Here is a 20,266-nt window from a genome sequence, read left to right as displayed (position 1 = left end):
CGATATGTCGTGTGCAGTGATTGGTTCGCTTAAATACGTCGGTGATAAAATTGACCCGGTCAGAAGCAGACGTTCAGGAACTCAGCAGATCTGACGAGGTAGAGCCCGTGGCTATTCAACTCCACGTCTTCAATCAATTCGCGCACATCGAATCTCTTGGCTTCTATGACATTGGATGTTGCCAGCCGATCAACTCCATCACTGATGGCCAGTACCGACCGGAAAAGTACCGAAGGAAGGGTCACCAACCCCGTGGGGCTCTGGCACGGCCCCGCCTCCGTAACCGACACCGGGATGTCGGTGGTGTTTGAGCCTAGCGGCGTGCCGGTTGTCGAGTAAGGAATCTTGCAACGCGTTGATGTGTCGATAGGCAAGTCTTGTGGAAGCGGGCTGCTAACAAAGCGCAACACCTGTCATTAGTATTGTTTTCGTACACGGCCTACAGGGGCACCCGTATCGAACCTGGGCTGCCTTGCGATCGCAAACAAGAGACTCTATCCTATCCGACCGTTCGATCGGCGATGCGAGAATGTCTGTCGAGAATAGAACGGCGAAAGGCAGTATCTGGAGAAAGGTCCTTCAAGCTTTAGGGCGAAAGTCGACCGCGTCGTCCGGACACGCTGTCACAACATCAGAGGATGGTAGCACCAGGGACAAGGATAGCCGTACAGTCAGTGAAGCCAGAAGTAAGGTAACGGGTACCTCCGAAGATATGTCCGACAAATCTTCTCTTTATTACTGGCCGAAAGAAGCATTACCCGGGTTCTGCTCCGGGGCTCGGATTCTGACTTGGGGTTATGATAGCCATGTCACCAAGGGTTTCAAAAAGCGAGTCAACAAGAACACTGTGTATCAACACGGAAAAGATCTTCTTTACGACCTCAACAGACTGGGGTCCGCTCCTAGGCCTATGATCTTTGTTGCGCATTCCTTGGGCGGTATCGTGACGAGGAGATGTTGTCCCTGTCACACACTTCCAGCGATGCTAGAATCAAGGCCATCGCTCAGTCCACGGCCGCTGTTATCTTTCTCGGCACTCCACATAGAGGAAGCCCGTGGGCCCAGTTAGGAGAAAGCGCGTCCAAAATTGTGGGTTCCCTCGGCTTGGACACGAGCTCGGCTTTACTGGACGCTCTCGGCCTGAAGACTTCAGACTTGCAGAGGTCGCAAGATGCATTCTCGGCCATTTGGAACAGCTACATGTTTAGAGTCAAAACGTTTCAGGAAGGACAGGGGCTCAAAGGGACAAGATTCGGTGGACTGAACAACAAGGTTGTTGATGACGTTTCTTCATCACTTGGCGATGACCGTGAACAAGCAGAGGTTCTCAATGCAAACCACCGAGACGTGTGTCGATACTCCGGTCGTAGAGATCCGAATCTCGTCAAGATTCTGGCCGAACTTTCTGATATCTGCAGTTTCAGTTTACCAGTGCCGACACACCCAAGAACCAAGGGACATCAGGACAGGATGGAAACTCAGTCTGTTTCCGATATCACGACAGAGACTGGATTCGTTGGCGATACCTCCGACCAAGAATGTATGTCACATGGTAAAAGGTCTGTTGTCCACCCAAAGCTTACCTTCCTGCAGTGCTCTTCATGGACCTCCTAGAATCATTATTATTCCCAGGCCAGCGTGAAGCTTCTTTGCCATGGAAGGTCAACAGGGACTGCGAGTGGCTTGTCAAACATGGCGCATATCTTGACTGGCTCAAGGAACGCCCTGCCCCCACCACCAAGCCTATCCTGTGGATTAAAGGTGTTCCCGGTTCAGGGAAGACCACCGCGGTCAGGAAGGCGTTCCAAATGCTGTCCTCAGATGAGCAATCCGGTCACACACGAGTGGCATCATTCTTTTTCATCTCACAGGCAAACAACGAACTGCTGCGGAGTCCTTTGGGTCTATTCAGGTCGTTGCTTTGCCAACTACTGCCCCAGGACCACCGGGCGATGGTCGACGCAGTCGACTTGCATCGAGCGAGGCTAACAGAGAGCAAGCACGAACCTATTACTTGGAACCAGGATGAACTGGTACAAATGATCCAGAGCACTTTCGCGCCTAATTCCCCGCCAACAGTCATTTTCATTGATGCATTGGACGAATGCGAAAGCGACGACAACAACATATGGCTCGTCAATCTCCTTCACGACTTAATCTTCAAGCACGATACTGGATTAAGAATATGTCTTACAACTAGATATTTCGGCGCTATGACCCTCCAGGGGTGCGCATATATCCAAGCCGAGTTGGAGAACAGCTCGGACATCCGACATCTTATCGACAGGACGTTTGACAAATATCAACGCCACGACGAAGATGAATTCAAGGCTATCAAGGAGGAGATCCATGAACTCTCACGAGGCATCTTTCTGTGGACCGTTTTGGCGATGGAACACCTGATCAGAGATGTAGTGAAAGGAAAAGAAACATTGTCTATTTGAGTATGCAACTCAAAGAAGTCCCTACTACCTTCATGGAACTCTACGAGAGTTTGATCAACAAGTCCGAAAGTCCGAATATGACGCTGCAGGTACTAAAATGGGCTGTGTTGGCCAGACGTCTCACGCTACGAGAATGGCGGTACCTTCTCCCATTCCTGCATCGCCCAGTACCACACTCTCTTGTCCAATGCCGGAGGTCGGAGTATTGGGCGCAAAATGACGAGGATCTGTCGGACCTGATATGCAATCTTTCTATGGGCTTGGTGCGGGTCTTGGAAGATCACGTTTCCCATACTAGGAGTGTCATGGATGCGGCAACCATTTCCACTGGTGGGAAGTCACAGGACGACCAGCTGTCTCTTTTCGGGCGCGCTGGATCGCTAGATTCAAAGCAGGGAGATACCAGATATGTTTCTGTGATCCACAGCTCTGTTGTCGAGTTCTTCAAGAAAGCCCACGCCCAGATGAATTCACCAACGATTTCTACCCTCGGGACCTTCCATTTAGACATTATGTATACATGTCTAGATGTCATCGCTGTTCCAGAGCTCGATGAACTAGTCTCTGCCAGGATTCATGAAGGGCGCCCTGAATCGCCAGATCATGTTCTTCCTAAATCCTCGAATTATGACCATGCTGAATCCTCAGATCAAGACGGTTCAATGAAAAGACCTCGACACAGAAGAGGCAGCAGTGTGCGAAGCTTTGCGTAGCAAGCGTCTTCAGAAACCGAGCAGAGACAGTTTCGCTTGCAGCTTCCTTCGACCCCTGACTGGCTAGACCTACTTGCTAATAGTATGAGGGAAGATGACGAAGAACCTGCCCTTGGTGTGGATTCTGTTGCCGATGGAGAGGTTCGCCTGTTACAAGACTATTCAGAGATCATCAACTACGTCTTGTCGGATTTCAGCTTCCACGCCCATGAGGCACAGCACTGCGGTGTGTCCCCCGAATCGATGATCTGGAGGCTTTTGGAAGCCGACAAAGGTTTATGGAAGCGCTGGCTTTGTCTAAGGGAAGAAGACCCATACAACACGCTATTGATGGACTGGGCTAGGACTGAAGGTTTAGTCACCTGGGTTGATTGTATTGAAGGTCTCATCCGTGGAGTTTGGGCGTTTGACTTTCTTATGCGACGCAAGGAGTTTGGGCACGGTACATCCGGAATGCTTTAATATATAAGTTACACACTGAAGGCGAGCTTGATGTTCGCATCCACACGGTGTGCTGCCGTCGGGCCAGGGGGGCTTAGATGGTCCCTGGCTGTTTGACGTGAGCCGATACGGCACATCCGCAATTCGCTACACTGCAAGTTGAAAGTTGATCCGAGGAATTGAATACGTCAACGTGAGCGCTCGTGGTAATAGAGATTTGTGTGAGTATCATCTCTATTCCCAGGATAGTTATCATATCGGCAACCCCGTTTAAAGGTCAATGGTTTGGGATCCTATCTCATCGACACCTTCTGGGGGTCAGGGGGAATGCTAAGAGACAAGATCCATGTACAATGGGAAATTTCCAAGGGTTCATGATCGGGGACCCCCCAAGGATGACAGCCATTCGCCGAGACTGGTGCTCTACCGTATTCCACCAGCTTTGTCAAGGAGGTGCAACGCATGATATGGCTTGAGGCCTTCATGCCGCGACAAGCTGCGCTCGATGTGAAGATACAGGGTTCGGAATTCCTAAGGGGACGAAAATCGACATGATGGCCGCGGTGGCCACAATGAACCAAACGGCTTGGGCCCGGGACACCGAAGAAGTAAGACCGGATCGGTGGGATGTTCTGGCTTCAGATCGGACTTGATTTTATGCGTTCGATGTGTTCGGAGACGAGTCACGGGGTCGTTCATCGGCCGACGGTTCGCGCTGATGGAGGTAAGGATGTTTGGGTCGGAAGTGGCACGCCGGGGCTGTTCTTGGGAAGTCGGAAGGGTTCTTCACGGTCGGGGATCTGACTTTTGTGCTGCTGCATCCACCAGTGACGGGGATTCGAGGGTGGGGGGTTTGGCAGCGACTCTGGCAAAGTACAGATGGATGCCAGCGTCAATTATCGACATCGGTTCGACTTGAGCAGGCATGGCGTGAAGGATTTGCCGCGATCAGGTAGGTAAGGAATGCCATTATGTCGTGAGGAACTGACATGTCGTACTACTTCTCCTCACATTTGTTAGTAGTCAGTTATGGCGCAACATGTCCTTCGTTACCTCAAGGTCGTCCTTTCAGACTTGGGTTCCCATGCTTGATTGCGCAGCATGGACTGGCGAATAATGTGAGGAATGGACATGCGCCCTAACTGTACCTAATGGAGGCTGTGACGACATCCAGTTTGCACTGATTCAATGGCCCGGGAGCCCCCAAGAGTACAGTAATTACAGCCCTCGGAGGGGCACAGGGCACGAATAGTGAAAATCACAGATAACCAGCACGAAATTGATCACATAGAAGCAGCGAAAGTAAGGAAAACACAGTTGGTGTAGCACACTTAATGTACTAGAATTCAGTGTCTAGGGCCTGTAAGAGGACCCGAAAATCAATGCTACCAGAACCTGAACGCCTACGCTACCCAATTGCTCATGGCAAAATTCATACCGATCTTTCGCAACCGAGAACCATTCATAGCAGAGCGTGGCGGATTCTAAATTAATTATGTCACAGGTTAGCAAAGAAGATTTTCGAATTCAAGATGTGCGCAATGAGAACTTACCATAGCTTCGTCTTGGTAGACTTATTCATTCCCGCGAAAGCCAACACAGCTTCGCTTGGGGATTATCGTGAAGAGAAAAGAGGTAGAGCCTAGTAGGCGTAGCCACTGGTGTTGTAGTAGCCGCTACCACCGTAGCCAGAGCTGTAGCTACCGCCGTAGCCACCAGTGCGGGATTGATAGCCGCCAGCATCGTCGCTGTCGCTTGAGTCGTCGTCGTAGCGATCCTTGTTGCTGTGGCGCTTGTCCTTGCAGCTGCTCGACGAACCCGACTTGCCCTTGTCCTTCGACTTGCTGCTGGAGGACTTGTGCTTGTCCGTGTCCTTGGAGGACTTGCTGCTGGACTCATGTCGGGACGACGAATGGTGATGGCTGGAGGAGCTCGACTTCTTCTTGTCGCTAGCGTACTTATCGAAGCCGGAGTATTACGAAGAGTAGTGGGGACCGTCGGGGTTAGGCTCCAGGTAGCCGGCGCTGTCGTAGGCTCCCTTACGGGATCGGTCGAACTCGGTCTTGTTTCCAACCAAGTTGCGGGTGTTGCGGGGAGGCAGTTGGCTGCGCTCACGCATGTTAGAACCGTAACCTCCTTGCCCGCCGTAAGTGCCGTAGCCGACAGGGTTGTCGATGGCCTCGTAAATCGGAGGCAGGTCCTCGTCACCACCACCGCCGCGCTTCTTCGACGTGGAGTGGTGCTTCTTCGAGTCCTTGTCCTTACCCATGGCTGATGATTGTTGATGGATATTGGATGAATGAGGATGCAATTGAGTTGTATGAATTGAGATGGATGACGATGTGCCAGGTGAAAGACACGAGAGGGAAGGTAGGTTGGTGTGGGTGTGTTGTTGTTGGTGGTTGTCAAGACTGAAGAGCTGTTGCTAGATCTTTCAGACTGGAGAAGTTTGGAGAGGGAAAGGAATCGAGGGAAGGAGACTGGGAAGAGGGGACACATTTATAGGTGGAAATCTGGGAGGGACTGGAAGTTGCATTCAATGCAAAAACATTGAATGCAGAGCATTGAATGGTTGGTAGTCTGGCTTGCAAGGTCAGCGCACTTGGACTCGCGGTTGGCATGCGACTAGAGCTTCACTCAGGCCTCACCTGTTCCTAGATGCTGGTGGCATACAACCAAGGCCTGATCCAGGGCTCACCCACGGCTGAGTGCTATTAGTACACGACCAGAGCTTTACCCAGGACTCACCCGCTCTCAAGAAATGAGATATGAAACTAGAGGTTCACTTAGGACTCACCCACTTATGAGAAGTGCAGTAATAAAAGATTATATATAACACCTTCCATTCTCCTGTTATTATTAGCGGGAGGTCATCACTATATGATTATGTAATAAATATTTATCGGCTGGCGTGGGCCAATTGTGAGACTGTTCTATAGGACTGTCCTATAAATGTATAGTGGAGAGACTATAAGTGGATAATCGAGAACAGTGACCTGTAAGTGAGTGACCTCTGTATTGCCTTTCTCGTGACTCACCACTAACATTCAATTGCCGTCCAGGTTGGTTATGCCTTTAGCTAGGGCCTCCACCATTCACCACTGCATTCAATGCCCATGAACTTGAATACAGTGCGCATCAGCCTATGTATCTGCCACTCTCCACTGCAGATGGCATTCAGCACAACAGGTCTCCATCGACGCCACTTCCACCCAACTCTGCTTCTCACCTCAAAGTCCTTCGTCAGCTTCACTGCCAAAACCTGATCAGCAAACCTCTCCATATGCATTTAGCCAACCTCCGTCCCCCAATCCTTCCACCTACATACCATCTACGCCATGAAGTGGCAGAGCCAGAAGAACGCCAAGGCAGCCAGCGGTGCCGGCGGCGGTCACAACCTTCCGTCTCTTGGAGAGGCTCTCCGTAACGGAGGCAACGGCACCTACCGCGATGAGCGGAGCATCGCCGTCTCCGGCACGGACCTGTCCGTGTACAAGACGAACAACCCCTCAGGCAGCGGCGCCCATCGCAGCGTCATGGAGCCCAAGGTATCTTCGTCGGCAAAGGATGCCAAAAAGGCGTTCAAGTACAAGTAGAGACAGCAGAGGCTGAGGTTTCGGGGTTCCCCAATCACATGGTAAGCAAGCAGAGACTCCTAGACGTTCATGTAAGCAGAATCAAGTACTGACTGCCAGGCTTCCAAACCCTAGATGCTATGATGATACGAAAAACGACGATTCACGATGCTATGAGCTGGCGTTTTGGCAGTTCGAGGGGGGAAGAGGGGCTTAATATTCTGGCAAAGGAAAGGCGCTTGGCGTTTTCGTTTTGGTTTGCGATGTTTCTTAAGCATCACACGCGAGTGTTCCCTCGCCAGTTTGCTCTATAGTCGCCTGGATACATAGCAATGCAAACCTCTAGGACACCAATCCTATCTTTCTGGCATTTGTTTGCAGGTAATTATTAATACTCATGTGTCGAATGTTGTGGTAATGCCATGATCCCAGCCATTGATTTCCCACTCGAAGCTATTTTGTGGAGTGAGAATGACTAGTGAAGTGTTTGCTAAATTGAAGTCTGCTTTTCGTTGTGTTTGGGTCATTAACAAGTATGCCCATTACAAGTAACCCACGATATGCCTTTTATTTGTAAACTGCGCACAGAGTTCGCCGTCTATGGGTGATGGGAAGATGAGGTCCTCGGCCAGTGATGCCCGGAGTTCAAGGAAACGTGCCGGATAGCTGTCCTTCATTGACTGGGACTACCGACCAATCAGGAATTTACTTAAAAGTACTATAATGGCTGCGTGATCAGCTTGTTATACTATTTCGATAATAACAGTGGTTGCTTTGTGCTCTCCTACTCGGTTTCGGCTTGGGCATCAGACATGGTGGTCTGAATACATCTGTTGCGTAAAAGGGGTGTGAGGAACTCGTATCCTTCCACTCAGATTTACCTTAGAAGCCGTACTGATCCGTGAGCAAGTCGTAACAGAACTTGCATTGAATAGTAACGACCTAATGGCTGACTTGAACCATTCAATGTTGCTACATTGAATGCAACTCTCACAGACCAGAAGATCGTCCCTATAAATTTGTCCTCAATTCCTATCCTCCTCCCTCCAACCTTTTCCCCTCCCACGCATCTTCCCAGGTCTTCAGCTTCGAGGTGATCCCAACAGCCTTTTGGTTCTGATAACTGCAGTCACTTTGCCCTCCTCCCTCCTTTGAGACATATCCTCGATTGATCTACCTAACAACAGCCAACTGCGACATCGCTTCCCTTCCCCTCTGCACTAAACACAGTTGCAATCCCGACCCTCAACCAACTTCACCACAATGCCTTCCCACAGCAAGGACGACAAGAAGAAGAAGGACAGCCGCAAAACCCGTGGCGGCGGCGGCGGCGAGGACCTCCCTCCCCTGGACGAGGTCATTAACTCCGAGGACGGCTACAACGCCAACAGCCAGTACAGCCGCCACTACGACCGCGACGGCAACGAGCTGGCCCGCCCGAACGTCCGCAACCTCACGGGCAACAAGCAGTCGGTCCGAAAGTCCCTTCGCAGCCATTCCGGCCCCCACACCATGGAGCCGCCCGTCACTGGCGCGTACGCCCCGAACAGCGGCTTCGATCAGATCGCCAGAAAGAAGACCAGCCGCAGCGGTGGCTCTCACTACGGCAGCTCCGCTGGTGGCTACGCTTTCAATGCTTCTTCTGGCGGCACTGCTCAGTACGCTAGTGCTGGCCAGGCTTACGGCAGCAGTGGATACGCTTACGGACAGGGCTACGGACAGCAGTCCTACAGCAGCGGTCATCATGATTCCTCCCGCCACCATTCTTCCAGCCATCATCACTCTTCGAGCAAGCACTCGTCGTCCAAGCACCACAGCAGCTCGAAGGATAAGAAGGACAAGAAAAAGAAGAGCAAGAAGGACCAGTACGACTCGAGCAGCAGTAGCAACAGTGAAGACGGTGCCTATCCTGCTACCGGCTGTTACTATGGCGGCAGCAGCGGCGGTGGGTACTCTGGAGGAGGAGGCTACTACGGCGGCGGCAGCAGCGGTAGCTACGCCGTCTACTAAGTCTTCTTCACCTTGACATCGCGCCTCGGAAGATTTCCGTCGGACAATGTAGATGTTTACTTCGCGTCATCATGGTAAGTGCCACTCATTGCGAACATCTTCTGGCTACAAGGACGACTGCTAATCAATTTGTCGCGGACAGGAATTAGATGACACTTCTTTGCTTTTGCTATGGATGATTTTCGGACACAGGAAATCCCCAAGGTGCTTCTGGGGCAAATGGGGAGCACTGGGGTTTGGGCGTCCACAGCATTAATTAATTGATAGGCCCTCTTGGGATTTAGATACCGAAAATGAGTACATTGGCTGTGCTACACCACATCTGCCTTCTATTATTATTGCCTGGCCATAACTAGTGCCTGTTCCATGTCGCTTGCTGTTGTTGTAACCCGTCGCATCCGTTGTTGATGAGTCTCGTAGAGTATGAACAAATAAACACCGTCTCTCATACATTACCAATCATGGCGGTCATGAGATCCGTAAACATGCCAAGGGTTGGCATCGCCTTGAACTCGGCACACGACGAGCTAGTTTAAATATTTGTAGAACATATGAAGGTAGATAACTGCGACAGAAGAGACAAAGGACTCGGAAGAGGCGCGATTAGCAAATGCAGGCTTTACTTACAGTAGGCCCGCCACAGCCGCTGAAAGCACTCCCCGTTGTAGTCATGTCCTGCGCATCTGAAGAGAGAGAGGCCATCCGCCCATATACGCTCGTTTGAGCCGTCTGTCTATCGGCCCACCCGGCATCCACTGGCGCTCGTTCTGGGTGGCGCAAACGGCTGGTGAGTAGTTATGGGGTGCTTCCGAGGGGACTACGCATATCGTGGTTGTATAGAGGAGAAAGAAGAAGCTGAGAGAAATACAAGCGGTCGGCCTTCCATCGCATATGATTAGGAACGAATACTTCATTATCTGATCATCATATTCATCTAACTACGTGTGTCAGGGCATCAGCAGAGTACTGTTCTCCCTCTGCTGATACCACAAGCTGTGAACCGGACGTCAGTTACAGTTATTCCGCGAGCCGAAACAACGCCCAATGCGCAGAAGAGTGACATTTTTTTCAGCTTCTTACGCTGGCCAGAGATCTAATCCCAAAGTAATATCACAAGATGTACAACCCGCTACAATCCGGACAAGGACCCACTACGAGCGCTTAATCTCGTAGGTTTTGGATGCCATGATGCCCTCCTTCATCTCTCCATCCTTACTCTCGTCGCCCTGGATGTAGGCCTGGTTGACGCCCTCGCCCAGGATCCACGACCGCTTCAGCTCCGCCCCGACCGCCCCAGTATTGCCGTCGGCACCGTCGGGAAAGCCCATGGGCACGCCCTGGCCGTGGCCCTCGCTCATCACGGGGCCTTTGTGCTGCTCCTCGGTGAGGTTGATCTCGTCGCTCTCATTGTCGTCTCGGCGGTGCTCGGTGCCCATCCTTGGCGCCTGCGACGTCGTGGTCATGGACCACAGCGACGAGATCCGGGAGCTGACCTTGGACATGGACTTCTTGGGCGACCCCCGGCCGGCGGAGCCCGACTTCTTGGCGCCGGGCATGGTGCCGCCGCCAAAGGTGTTCATGCCGATGGGCACGGGGGCGTTGTTGTCGCTGGGCCCGTCTTGGCGCTCGTAGGAGTTGCTGCTGCGCGACTTGAAGAACTTGCTGAGGTGGCGCGTCCAGAGGGGTCGGCAGACCGGGATCCCGACGCAGACGAGGGTGGCGGCTGTTTCAACTTGGGACCAGACGATGACGCCGACGGGGACGTCGCGGACGCCCTTGACTTCCATGATTCGCTTGGCTCCGGCGGCGGCGGCGCTGTTGGGGTCAGCTTAGGTACTTCGGGGCATTGTTGTTGTGCAAAAGGGGGAAATTGAGATACGTACAATATGCCCAAGCTCAGACTGACAGCTAGTATGATCTTCTCCCGCTTCGGGATGTTGAGCTTCCAGATGAAGATCCATGGGAGAATGGCAAAGAAGAGGTCCGCTACGATGGTGAACACTGTGACAGGAAAGGTCGTGGTAAGCTTCCAGGGCTCTAACGGAAAGGGCATGTACGAGGCAACTTACAAGCCAGGCCCATCGCTAGCGGGACAGTGTTGATGCACGTCCCGCCTGGGATGCGCTCATCCCACGTGAAGACGACTGGCGTGCAAGCAGCCCAGGTGAAGATGGTGGCCACTGTAGCTTGTGTGTCAGTCGAGTAACACCAACAGAAACCAAGACGGCAATGTAGACGAACAGGTCGAGAGTATCCCCATAATAGCCATAACCACCCAGATGGCAATGATCATCCACCTCACGACGACGAGTCGAAGCAGGAACAGCCCGACGGTGGCTTTCGAAGCTCCGGTGGCGATCAGCGAGAAGGTCTGGCCGAGCATGCGGAAGTAGGTGCTCCTGGCAATCGTATCGCCGTCGAGATCGTACTGGCCGTAGCCATGGTAGGCCGCCACAGTCTCCAAGGAGCTGTATGCTACGATCAAAACCTGTGAAATACGGTGTCCATGTCAGCTTAGCCCCCTTAAATGTCGAGGGACACGCTGGGTTGGCCGACAGCAACTTACGCAGGTGAAGACATAGAAATGGTCATCGATGCCATAGGCAGCGACACACACAATACGCGTGTACAGCCGCAGGAAGAGAAAGAAAAGGATCAGACCCGTCAGCGCCCAAAGAACCGCCACCAGATAGGGACCGTCGCCGCCAAGTGCCATCTCGACAGCTTGAATCAGGGTCTTGTACGAGTCAGTGTAGGGCCGTCTGAAGGTTCGAGCTCTGCATCAACGGGAGCGGCTTGTGGAGTTCCTCTGTGGATCTTGTCGGGGGCATGGACTCTGGGGAACAAAGACGGCACAGAGGAGATATATATCAGCTTCCATGATACCATATTTCAGAAACTCCGACGGGAGAGGCAAATTGGGGCAGAACGTGCTTCCAGATCCTCGTCGGCCTCAAGTCGGACCATTCTTGGGGGACTTTCTTTTTTCTCGAGATATCGTAACGTCCCCTCAAATGATGAATCAAATCTCGCTCTCCGCACAGTCACTTTATCAATAAAGGATTGGACTGCATTTGCCTGCAGCATATGCCAGAGGCCAGGTGTTGCCTGTTGGCCTAGAACTGGACAGGATCGTCTCCTCGTCTCCAACGGTGGCAGCAGGATTGGACGCCCGCCCTTGCAGATTATCTCTTGGGCAGCTCCATCGAGCTGCAGGCGCGTAAGTGTTCATGTGTGTAAGCAACAGCTAAGTCCTCACTCCAGGTCGATATTGGCATGCGTGGCTGGGAAACGCATAGTGACGAGGAAATGACTGCCACCCTTTGAAACGACAGTGATGCGTCGCAAACCCAATATCGTTGCATTTTATCAGCTCGGAAGCTCGGGAAAGTCGACAACTCACTTCCAGATATAACAAACGTCTCTCCTCTGAGTGATGAATGGAAGAACGAAACCAACGTCGTGGCAAGTCATCATATCCCCCCCTCCTTAGTAGGGACCTGTAGGTTGTAGGCGTAGGGCGCCAAATCCCCCGACCACGCCCCAAGCCGGCTGGTCACATCTGACAGGTTACACTACACCATCCATGCAGCCCCAACGTTATTTTTGGTCCATATTGAGTATTTCTTCTCCGGGCTTATGCTTGAAAGATGGGATCTTTCAGTCCCAAGATTCCCTGAGCGCTGCATAGCGCTAATCCCAAGATCGATTGGCGGTGGCCAATCAACAGCGCAATCTCGGCTTCCTTTTCTCTTTCCTTCATGATTCTCCGTTACAAGTAGAGAAAATCGGCCGGGGTTAGGCCACTCACTCCACCCCTCCCCAGTCCAATCGTGGGCAACGGGGTGGCTATCTGTGGGCTGGACAGGGGGTCCGGGAACAGGGGTCTCGGCTACCCGCCCAACAGCATGTGGCATGGGCCAAACTTCTTCCTTCTCCTCATTTAGTGACAGAACTGCGCCAGAGCTGAAGAACTAGCACCGCACCACGCATGCCCGGCAGTCCGGAAGCAGAACGCCATTCGCCGTGGCTTTTCATTGCATTCGTGCTTCCTCTTTCATCATGATCAAGCTGCTTTTTTCTTTTTCCCTCGCCGCTAGTTGGCTGTATATCATGCTTGCTTGGCTGCTTGGTGGCTTGCTGGAAGACGCAAACACCAACGTTAGCAGGTTACAGACCTGTTATAGATCCAAAAGAGTGTGCTGGAGTCTGCGGCGCGGAGGTGGGGTAACATGCCGGCCCACGCTATCTCGATCCATGTAACCCTCTCAATGCGACGCCGTTGGTGGTGGGCTCGCAGACGATAGCGCGGCGCATGGGGGGAGTAAGCAAATGCGACTGCACATGTTCTCCTCGGGGGCAGGACGAACAAGAACAAAGAGAAAAGAGGTCCATGCAGAAACCCCCGGATCGAAAAGGACGGTTAAGGTTGCGCTCTCCTTATTTTCTGTCATTCCTCGTTTTCTTGAGCATGACTCTGCATCTCTCTCACATATCCCCCCAATACCAAAGTAAACGACAGACTGGCTCCAACTCGATCGACCGTACCATGGCCAAAGTTGTTACCAGCGTCTATGGGGCAGTCAGCACTGGATCCTTCGTCTGGGACCTTCTGTTGCTGCTCGTTATTGGTTACACAGCACAAGCTCTCTGGAGCTGGCGCAGGCTCAGCCATGTTCCCGGCCCCTTCTTCAACGCCCTGTCCTCGCTGCCGTTACTCCGCGTCAACCTGAGCGGCCACTCGCATTCCAATTTGAGCGAGCTCACCAGCAGATATGGTGAGTTGCCTTTTTCGTTTTCGCTTTTGCTTTTTTTTTCGTATAGGCAGGACCTGAAGGGTGTGGTGGAATGGACGGACCCAACTGATCCCGAGTTTATCAAAACAGGCTCCCTGGTGCGGATTGGACCCAACACGGTCATCACGACAGACTTCCGGCATGCCCAGCGCATGGAGGCCCTCAAGTCGCCTTATCGGAAGGGCCCGTGGTATGGCACTTTCCGCTTTCAGAAGGGCAAGGACCATTCCTTTTGCATGGTGGATGAGGAAAAGCATGCAGCCCTGCGGACCAAGATCGGCCCTGGCTATTCGGCTAGCAACCTAGTGGTAAGAAACAGAAAACAGAAAAAGTCCCCTCTCCAAATCTCCACCCTATCCGCAGACAGACAAACTGCTGGTTGGACACAACAGCGGCCCCCAACTGCGTCCAATTTACGGGGACTAACTAACACGTCCTGCCGCTTGATTGATTAGGAAGAAGCAATCGACCGCCAGCTATCTCGCCTTATCGACCTCGTCGATCGCAAGTATCTCTCCACCAATGGCGCCTACCAGCCGGTGGATTTCGCCGTCTTGTCGCAGTTGCTTTCCATCGACATCGTGGGCGACATGTGCTATGGCAAGCCATTTGGGTTCCTGGACGACGGCAAGGACATCTATGATTGGGTGAAGTGGAACGAGGGCTTCTTCCCTATCGCCTCCACTGCCGCCACTCTGCCTATCCTGTCCAAGCTGGTCCAGACTTGGCCTATGTCCGAGCTGCTGCCGAAGCCGAGGGATCCGGTCGGACTTGGGCGCTTCATCAAGTAAGACGTCTTTTACTTTTGGAAATATTATTAAGTACTGACGTTGGTATTGCGACACTTTAGGTTTGCCCAAGATAGTATCGATGAGCGCTTCGGGCCTGGCGCAGAGGCGCGCCGCGATATGATCGCCATGTTCCTCAAGCACGGCGCCAATAAGGAAGAAGCAACCGGAGAGGCACTGGTGCAAGTGTAAGTTTACCTAACTATACTTATTCCATTTTACCCTGTCTCTAACAACAATGCAGCGTGGCCGGTACCGACTCCGTCGCCGTCGCGATCCGCATGACCCTGCTCTACATCCTCACCACCCCACGCGTCTACAACCTGCTGCTGGCCGAGCTCGACGGCGCCGCGAGGGCCGGGGCCATCACGACGCCGATCCGTGATGCCGAGGCGAAGCGCCTGCCGTACCTGCAAGCCGTCATCCGCGAGGGTCTCCGCGTCTTTCCGTCGCTGACACCGCTGCTTGCCAAGTCCGTGCCGGCCGAGGGCGACACGGTCGCTGGCCACTTCCTGCCGGGCGGCACCGAGGTCGGCATTGACGGCTGGGGCATCCTGCGGAGCCAGGAGTACTGGGGCCCTGATGCGCATGCCTTCCGACCTGAGCGCTGGCTTGAGGCGGGGAAGGAGCAGCTCGGGGACATGTCGGAGTGCCTCGAGATCCTGTTCGGGTACGGCAAGTATAAGTGTCTTGGCCGAGGCATTGCGATCATGGAGATCAACAAGGTGCTACCAGAGGTAAGTTTGCCGTCTTGACACGTTACTTATGACGACGAAGTGCTGACCTAATTGACTTAGCTGTTGAGGAGATACGACTTCACCATCCTTGATCCGACTGCGCCCATAAAGAAGATGCATAGCGCGGCGTTTTGGTTGATGACGGACTTCTGGGTCACGGTTGCTCCGAGGAATAGAAGCTGATATGGGAGCTAGTCATGATTCCTAGGCGATTTCTTTTTCTCTCTTTCTTCTTCAGGGAAAAGGGCAGCGGTTTGGAGTACTGGGCGTGTCTCTGTCTTGGTTTTTCATTAGTCACTTCAATTGCGAAGAGTCACTTTTCATTTCCTCCAGCCTCTCGTCGGAGCACCTGGTTATATATCACATTGAATCAATGTTTAAAAGTTCATCGCTGTGGATGCCCAGGGAAACCTATTTTGGCCGACGTTGAATTAAGAATGAACCCAAAAGATAAAGTTCGTATGTGCAGACGGCACGGCACAGACGGGCTGATGCAGGGATGACATAGTCCACGCCGCCATGTGTCTCAGATGGGAACATAATTCTGCCGCTATGATGTCGCTACGCATTCGAGACCGGCTCTTCCAATACCTGGTATTACTAATACGAGATTACCTATATGTACCCTTTCACATTGCTGCTGCTCAGCAAAGTTGGACCTTGTACCAAAAACCCGCCCTTGACCGCATATCTCAACATGACGTCAACAGAGATCAGAGAATTTGACCCGACCATCCCCACGGAGGAAGTCGAGCGTCTCTGGCGCAGACTGCGAGACACACGTCTCCCGGAGACGCCCGTCGTGCCCGACGCCGGCGACGACTACGGCCCGCCCCTGGACTGGGTCCACAAGCTCTTCGCCAAATGGCGGGACGACTTTGATTGGGACGCGGCGCAGCGACGCATTTGTCGGTGGAAGCACTACACCACCACCATCGAAGACCTGCGCGTCCACTTCGTGCACCAGCCCGCCGCGAAGAAGCATTGGCAGCACCGCGCCATCCCGCTGCTCCTGGTGCACGGCTGGCCCGGCAGCTGGTACGAGTTCTCGCGCGAAAACGGAGCGCAAGGCATGACGGACTGGTGGCTGGGCACCCCGCGTCACGAGGCGCACATGGGCTACGCCGTCGAGATGCGGACGCGGCCGCAGACGATCGGGCTCGCGCTGTCCGATAGCCCACTGGGGCTGCTGGCGTGGGTGGGGGGAGAAGTACTACGAGATTGTGGACCCCAAGTACCACTCTCTCGACGACGAAAGCAGCCGGGACTTCGTGGATGATGTGCACGACCCTGTGCCTCTAATTCTTCACCGCGCCCAGCATCATGACGTCGGCGCTCTGCTACACCAACAACGTGCGGCACGAGAACTATACGGAGTTCAACGCGCGGCGGGAGAACGCGATTCGGGCGCCGTTTGGGGTGTCGAGCTTTCGGTACGATGTTGCGCCCGTCAGTCAGCGAGCGGCGGCGACGACGGGGAACTGCCAGTGGTTTCGAGGTATGCTCAAAGACCTCGAGGATAATATTATCTCCCTATCCTGGTTGTGCTAACTAGGCCTAGAACATGAACACGGAGGGCATTTTGCTGCGCTGGAAGAGCCGTCGCAGCTTGTCCAGGAGTCCAGGACCTCAGAGATTGTTTCACTGCGATTTGGCCCGTGGAGTAGAGGGCTGCGGAATTGTTGGAGTAAGGTAATATCGACCTACATACACAATTACGGATGCGTGTTTAGGGCTGGACTCTTTCCCAGATGTGTATTGCAGCAGTCAGCGCATTAATCTACCTATTTCTTCCACAACCACTCGATAGGATCCGGTGGCCAAGATAGCTAGTCGGTTATTACTTATTTTTTATACGTCGCACAGAGCGCAACTACCGGTGTGTTCCAAATTGGGTATAATAAGTTACGTGCACCACCCAGAGCCGCTGATGCATACCAAACGGAGCTTCTGCCCGTCCCATGCGGACTTCCAACCCGATTGGACCCGTCCGCAGAACACAGTATGCTACCTTGATTGGCTTTGACCTTGACGACCGCTTCTCGATGTCATTCCTGTCTTTGGACTGACAGCGCATCACGATTCTTCTCTGTCGCTTCACTGCTGCTGATTGAGTCATCGCTTGGCTGTCTTCTTCGCAGGTGGGTCCAGACTCCAGGCATCCATCTTCGGCCACTACGGGCCAAACCCATCTGCCAAGAGGCTACCGAGGGCCTGTAGTGGAGGGCCTAGGTACAATTCTTCAGCTCCGGCAATCTGGCAACAGCATTGGAACTAGAAGAACACGATGCCCGAATGCCGTTTTCTCGCTACCTAACGTGGCGTTTAGTCGCAGCTATTTAAAAGGCCGCTAGAGCCATCATCGTATCAACTGCTCCATCCTGCCCATACAAGCACCCATCTTGAAGCAACATAATCCCCCACCACAAGCGCACTCTCTACCCTATGCTGCAAATCAGGCCGCTGAGGATGAGGGCCTCCATGATAGCCTTGATTGCCGGGGCCTGTCTTCTCTTTTCCCCGCTAGCGTCGGCCGAGGTCGACGATCCGTACGGGTACGGCAATGTCATTGGTATTGTAAGTCAATCACCCATCGATTTCCTTGTCTCTTCCCCTGGGGGGTGTTAGTCTGTCGACAACTAACGATAAACCGGCAGAAACTAGGCGGCACATATGCCTCTGTCGGGGTTATGCAGAAGGGAAGAACTGAGATTCTGGTCAACGCTCAAGGACATACCACGACTCCCTGTTACGTAGCCTACACCGACGACGGGCCCCGGGTCGTCGACGCTGCGCGCAGCTGCCAGCCCTAGTAACACTGTCTTTAACTCAAGGTAAGGATCAATCTGGGATGCGACCCTAACAGAGACAAGGCTGACGCCTTGAGATTCTTGCAGACTCTTTCTTGGTCGGAATTTTAACGATAGCCAAGTCCAGACTGGGTTGAGTCGCTTTCCATACAAAGTCATCGACCAGGCCGGCAAGCCAGTTTTCGAGGTCGAGCTGCCGACCGGTCACGTCCAGCAGGTTACTCCTGAAGAAGTCACTGCTGTCATTATCCGCAACATGCGAGATATCGCCGAGTCCTACCTGTACCCAGGAGGTCACCCATGCCGTCATTACAGTTCCCGCTTACTTTGACGATAAGCAAAGACAAGCCGTCAAAGACGCGGGTACAATTGCCAAACTCAACGTCTTGCGCATTCTCAACGAGCCGACGGCTGCTTGTATTGCCTACGGACTGGAAACGATTGCGGAAACCGAGCTTACGATTATGGTCTACGATATCGGTGCCAGGACAACGGATACCACTCTGCTTACAGTTGAAGACGGCATCTATGAGATTCTGGCTCATGACACTATCCAGTTCGGCGGTCATGACTTTAACCAACGCATCATCGATTACCTGACTACGAACTTCAACACAAAAGCTTCGGTTGATGTAACCCACGACCATAAAGCTATGAACCGTCTAATGCATGCAGTCGAGGGAGCCAAGAGATCCTTGTCCAAGTCCATGACCACTCGTATCGAGATCCCGGACTTTTTCCAAGGCAAGACCCTTTCGGAAACGCTGACTAGGGCCAAGTTTGAGGAGCTGAACCTAGACCTGTTACACCAAATATTGGGACCTACGAGCCGAGTGCTTAGCAACGCAGGAGTCCAAAGGGAAGGTATCACCCATGTTGTTCTCGCTGGGGGTTCTTCCTATATCCCGTACATCCAAAGAGCTATCGAGGACTCCTTCGATGCGAAGCCTTCATGAGGCATCAAACCCGAAGAGGCCATCGCTTTTGGTGCCGCTCTTCAGGCTGGTGTGCTGTCCAGAGAAGAAGGGACGAGCAATTGCCCTCCGATGTTCGATTACAACAGTCTATCCCTGAGCGTCGAGACCGCCGGAGATCTGGCGGTCAAGATGCTCCCCGCGGCACCCCCGTACCCAGCCGCAACACCAGGGTTTTTACCACGGCGCTCGACAACCAATCGACCTTCAAGCTCCGGATCGTCTTGGGGGAACGTCCCCTGGCCAAGGACAACCCCTTCGCCGGTCTTTTTGAGTTCCCCATCCCCCCAGCTCCCCGCGGCGTGCCACGAATCAGAGTCTCCATCGGAACCGACGGCACTGGTCTTCTGGATGTCACGGCCGACGATGAGGCCTCGGGAGCGCGGCTGTTTTCCGCATCCATCCGGCCCAATGTGGACTTTACCGTAGACTCGAAGATAGCCGACCATCATATGGACGTGGCCCAGAGGTATGCCAATGAGGACACGGCTGCTTACGAGCGCGTCAAAGCCGAGTTGGGCCGCGAGAACTTGGGAGGGGTCCTGGCCGTAAGCGGACAGGGCCCCGTCGTCAAGACAGACGTGAGAGATGGCGAACCTGTAAGTCGAGAACCAGCTTCTCTTCCCCCTTCCACGACATAATGCTGATATTGGGAGCAGGTTCTCAGCCATGATGAGTTGTGATCCTCATGTTTGGAGCTATGGAAGATTACGAATTGCTCTGAAACCGCTACAGTAGCTTATCATGCGCGTCAGCCAGGGGCGAGGCAAGGGGAGGCTCAAGAACCAGACCCCGCCCTCCTATCTCCAGCAAATCTAGAACTGCCTCCAGGACCTCTTCCAAAATGACACAATTGATGCCCGTGCGTGATGCAATCGGTAAGCGTCATCTAGTCGTTACATACTTCATACCGTCATACCTCATGTAGAGGCAGCCACCTAATCAGGCTTCCGACCATACACGACCCAACTTTAGTTT

The 20,266-nt window shown here is 53.1% G+C and overlaps 7 protein-coding genes across 7 annotated transcripts; 5 read left to right on the top strand and 2 right to left on the bottom strand.

The window, feature by feature from the left end:
- Window positions 1–529: 529 nt before the first annotated feature.
- PG997_014204 (uncharacterized protein) lies at window positions 530–3,619 on the top strand (the record flags this gene model as incomplete). The annotated part of the gene is made up of 5 exons (XM_066818518.1): window positions 530–894; window positions 981–1,540; window positions 1,594–2,374; window positions 2,428–2,958; window positions 3,241–3,619. The coding sequence occupies 5 exons, from the start codon at window positions 530–532 to the stop codon at window positions 3,617–3,619; spliced, it is 2,616 nt and encodes an 871-aa protein (XP_066660706.1).
- Window positions 3,620–5,240: 1,621 nt separating this feature from the next.
- Window positions 5,241–5,867, bottom strand: PG997_014203 (uncharacterized protein; the record flags this gene model as incomplete). The annotated part of the gene is made up of 2 exons (XM_066818517.1): window positions 5,241–5,547; window positions 5,578–5,867. 2 exons carry the CDS (start codon window positions 5,865–5,867, stop codon window positions 5,241–5,243), a joined length of 597 nt encoding a protein of 198 aa, XP_066660705.1.
- Window positions 5,868–6,936: 1,069 nt separating this feature from the next.
- On the top strand, window positions 6,937–7,194 carry PG997_014202 (uncharacterized protein; the record flags this gene model as incomplete). The annotated part of the gene is made up of 1 exon (XM_066818516.1): window positions 6,937–7,194. The coding sequence occupies one exon, from the start codon at window positions 6,937–6,939 to the stop codon at window positions 7,192–7,194; it is 258 nt and encodes an 85-aa protein (XP_066660704.1).
- A 1,242-nt stretch (window positions 7,195–8,436) lies between these two features.
- On the top strand, window positions 8,437–9,183 carry PG997_014201 (uncharacterized protein; the record flags this gene model as incomplete). The annotated part of the gene is made up of 1 exon (XM_066818515.1): window positions 8,437–9,183. One exon carries the CDS (start codon window positions 8,437–8,439, stop codon window positions 9,181–9,183), a length of 747 nt encoding a protein of 248 aa, XP_066660703.1.
- Window positions 9,184–10,334: 1,151 nt separating this feature from the next.
- PG997_014200 (uncharacterized protein) lies at window positions 10,335–11,899 on the bottom strand (the record flags this gene model as incomplete). Its single annotated transcript, XM_066818514.1, has 5 exons — window positions 10,335–10,998; window positions 11,067–11,184; window positions 11,253–11,363; window positions 11,425–11,671; window positions 11,750–11,899. 5 exons carry the CDS (start codon window positions 11,897–11,899, stop codon window positions 10,335–10,337), a joined length of 1,290 nt encoding a protein of 429 aa, XP_066660702.1.
- Window positions 11,900–13,732: 1,833 nt separating this feature from the next.
- On the top strand, window positions 13,733–15,687 carry PG997_014199 (cytochrome P450; the record flags this gene model as incomplete). Its single annotated transcript, XM_066818513.1, has 5 exons — window positions 13,733–14,287; window positions 14,435–14,766; window positions 14,830–14,955; window positions 15,012–15,504; window positions 15,565–15,687. The coding sequence occupies 5 exons, from the start codon at window positions 13,733–13,735 to the stop codon at window positions 15,685–15,687; spliced, it is 1,629 nt and encodes a 542-aa protein (XP_066660701.1).
- A 514-nt stretch (window positions 15,688–16,201) lies between these two features.
- PG997_014198 (glucose-regulated protein precursor) lies at window positions 16,202–20,107 on the top strand (the record flags this gene model as incomplete). Its single annotated transcript, XM_066818512.1, has 9 exons — window positions 16,202–16,698; window positions 16,766–16,937; window positions 17,066–17,196; window positions 17,913–18,081; window positions 18,262–18,338; window positions 18,402–18,596; window positions 18,658–19,205; window positions 19,262–19,887; window positions 20,027–20,107. 9 exons carry the CDS (start codon window positions 16,202–16,204, stop codon window positions 20,105–20,107), a joined length of 2,496 nt encoding a protein of 831 aa, XP_066660700.1.
- Window positions 20,108–20,266: the final 159 nt, after the last annotated feature.

This window comes from Apiospora hydei, assembly GCF_038363865.1.
Source record: "Apiospora hydei strain CBS 114990 chromosome Unknown utg000010l_segment0_segment0, whole genome shotgun sequence".
NCBI classification, from domain to species: Eukaryota; Fungi; Ascomycota; class Sordariomycetes; order Amphisphaeriales; family Apiosporaceae; genus Apiospora; species Apiospora hydei.
Note: the sequence above shows the minus strand (reverse complement) of the source record. Positions and strands in the feature narration are given on the sequence as shown.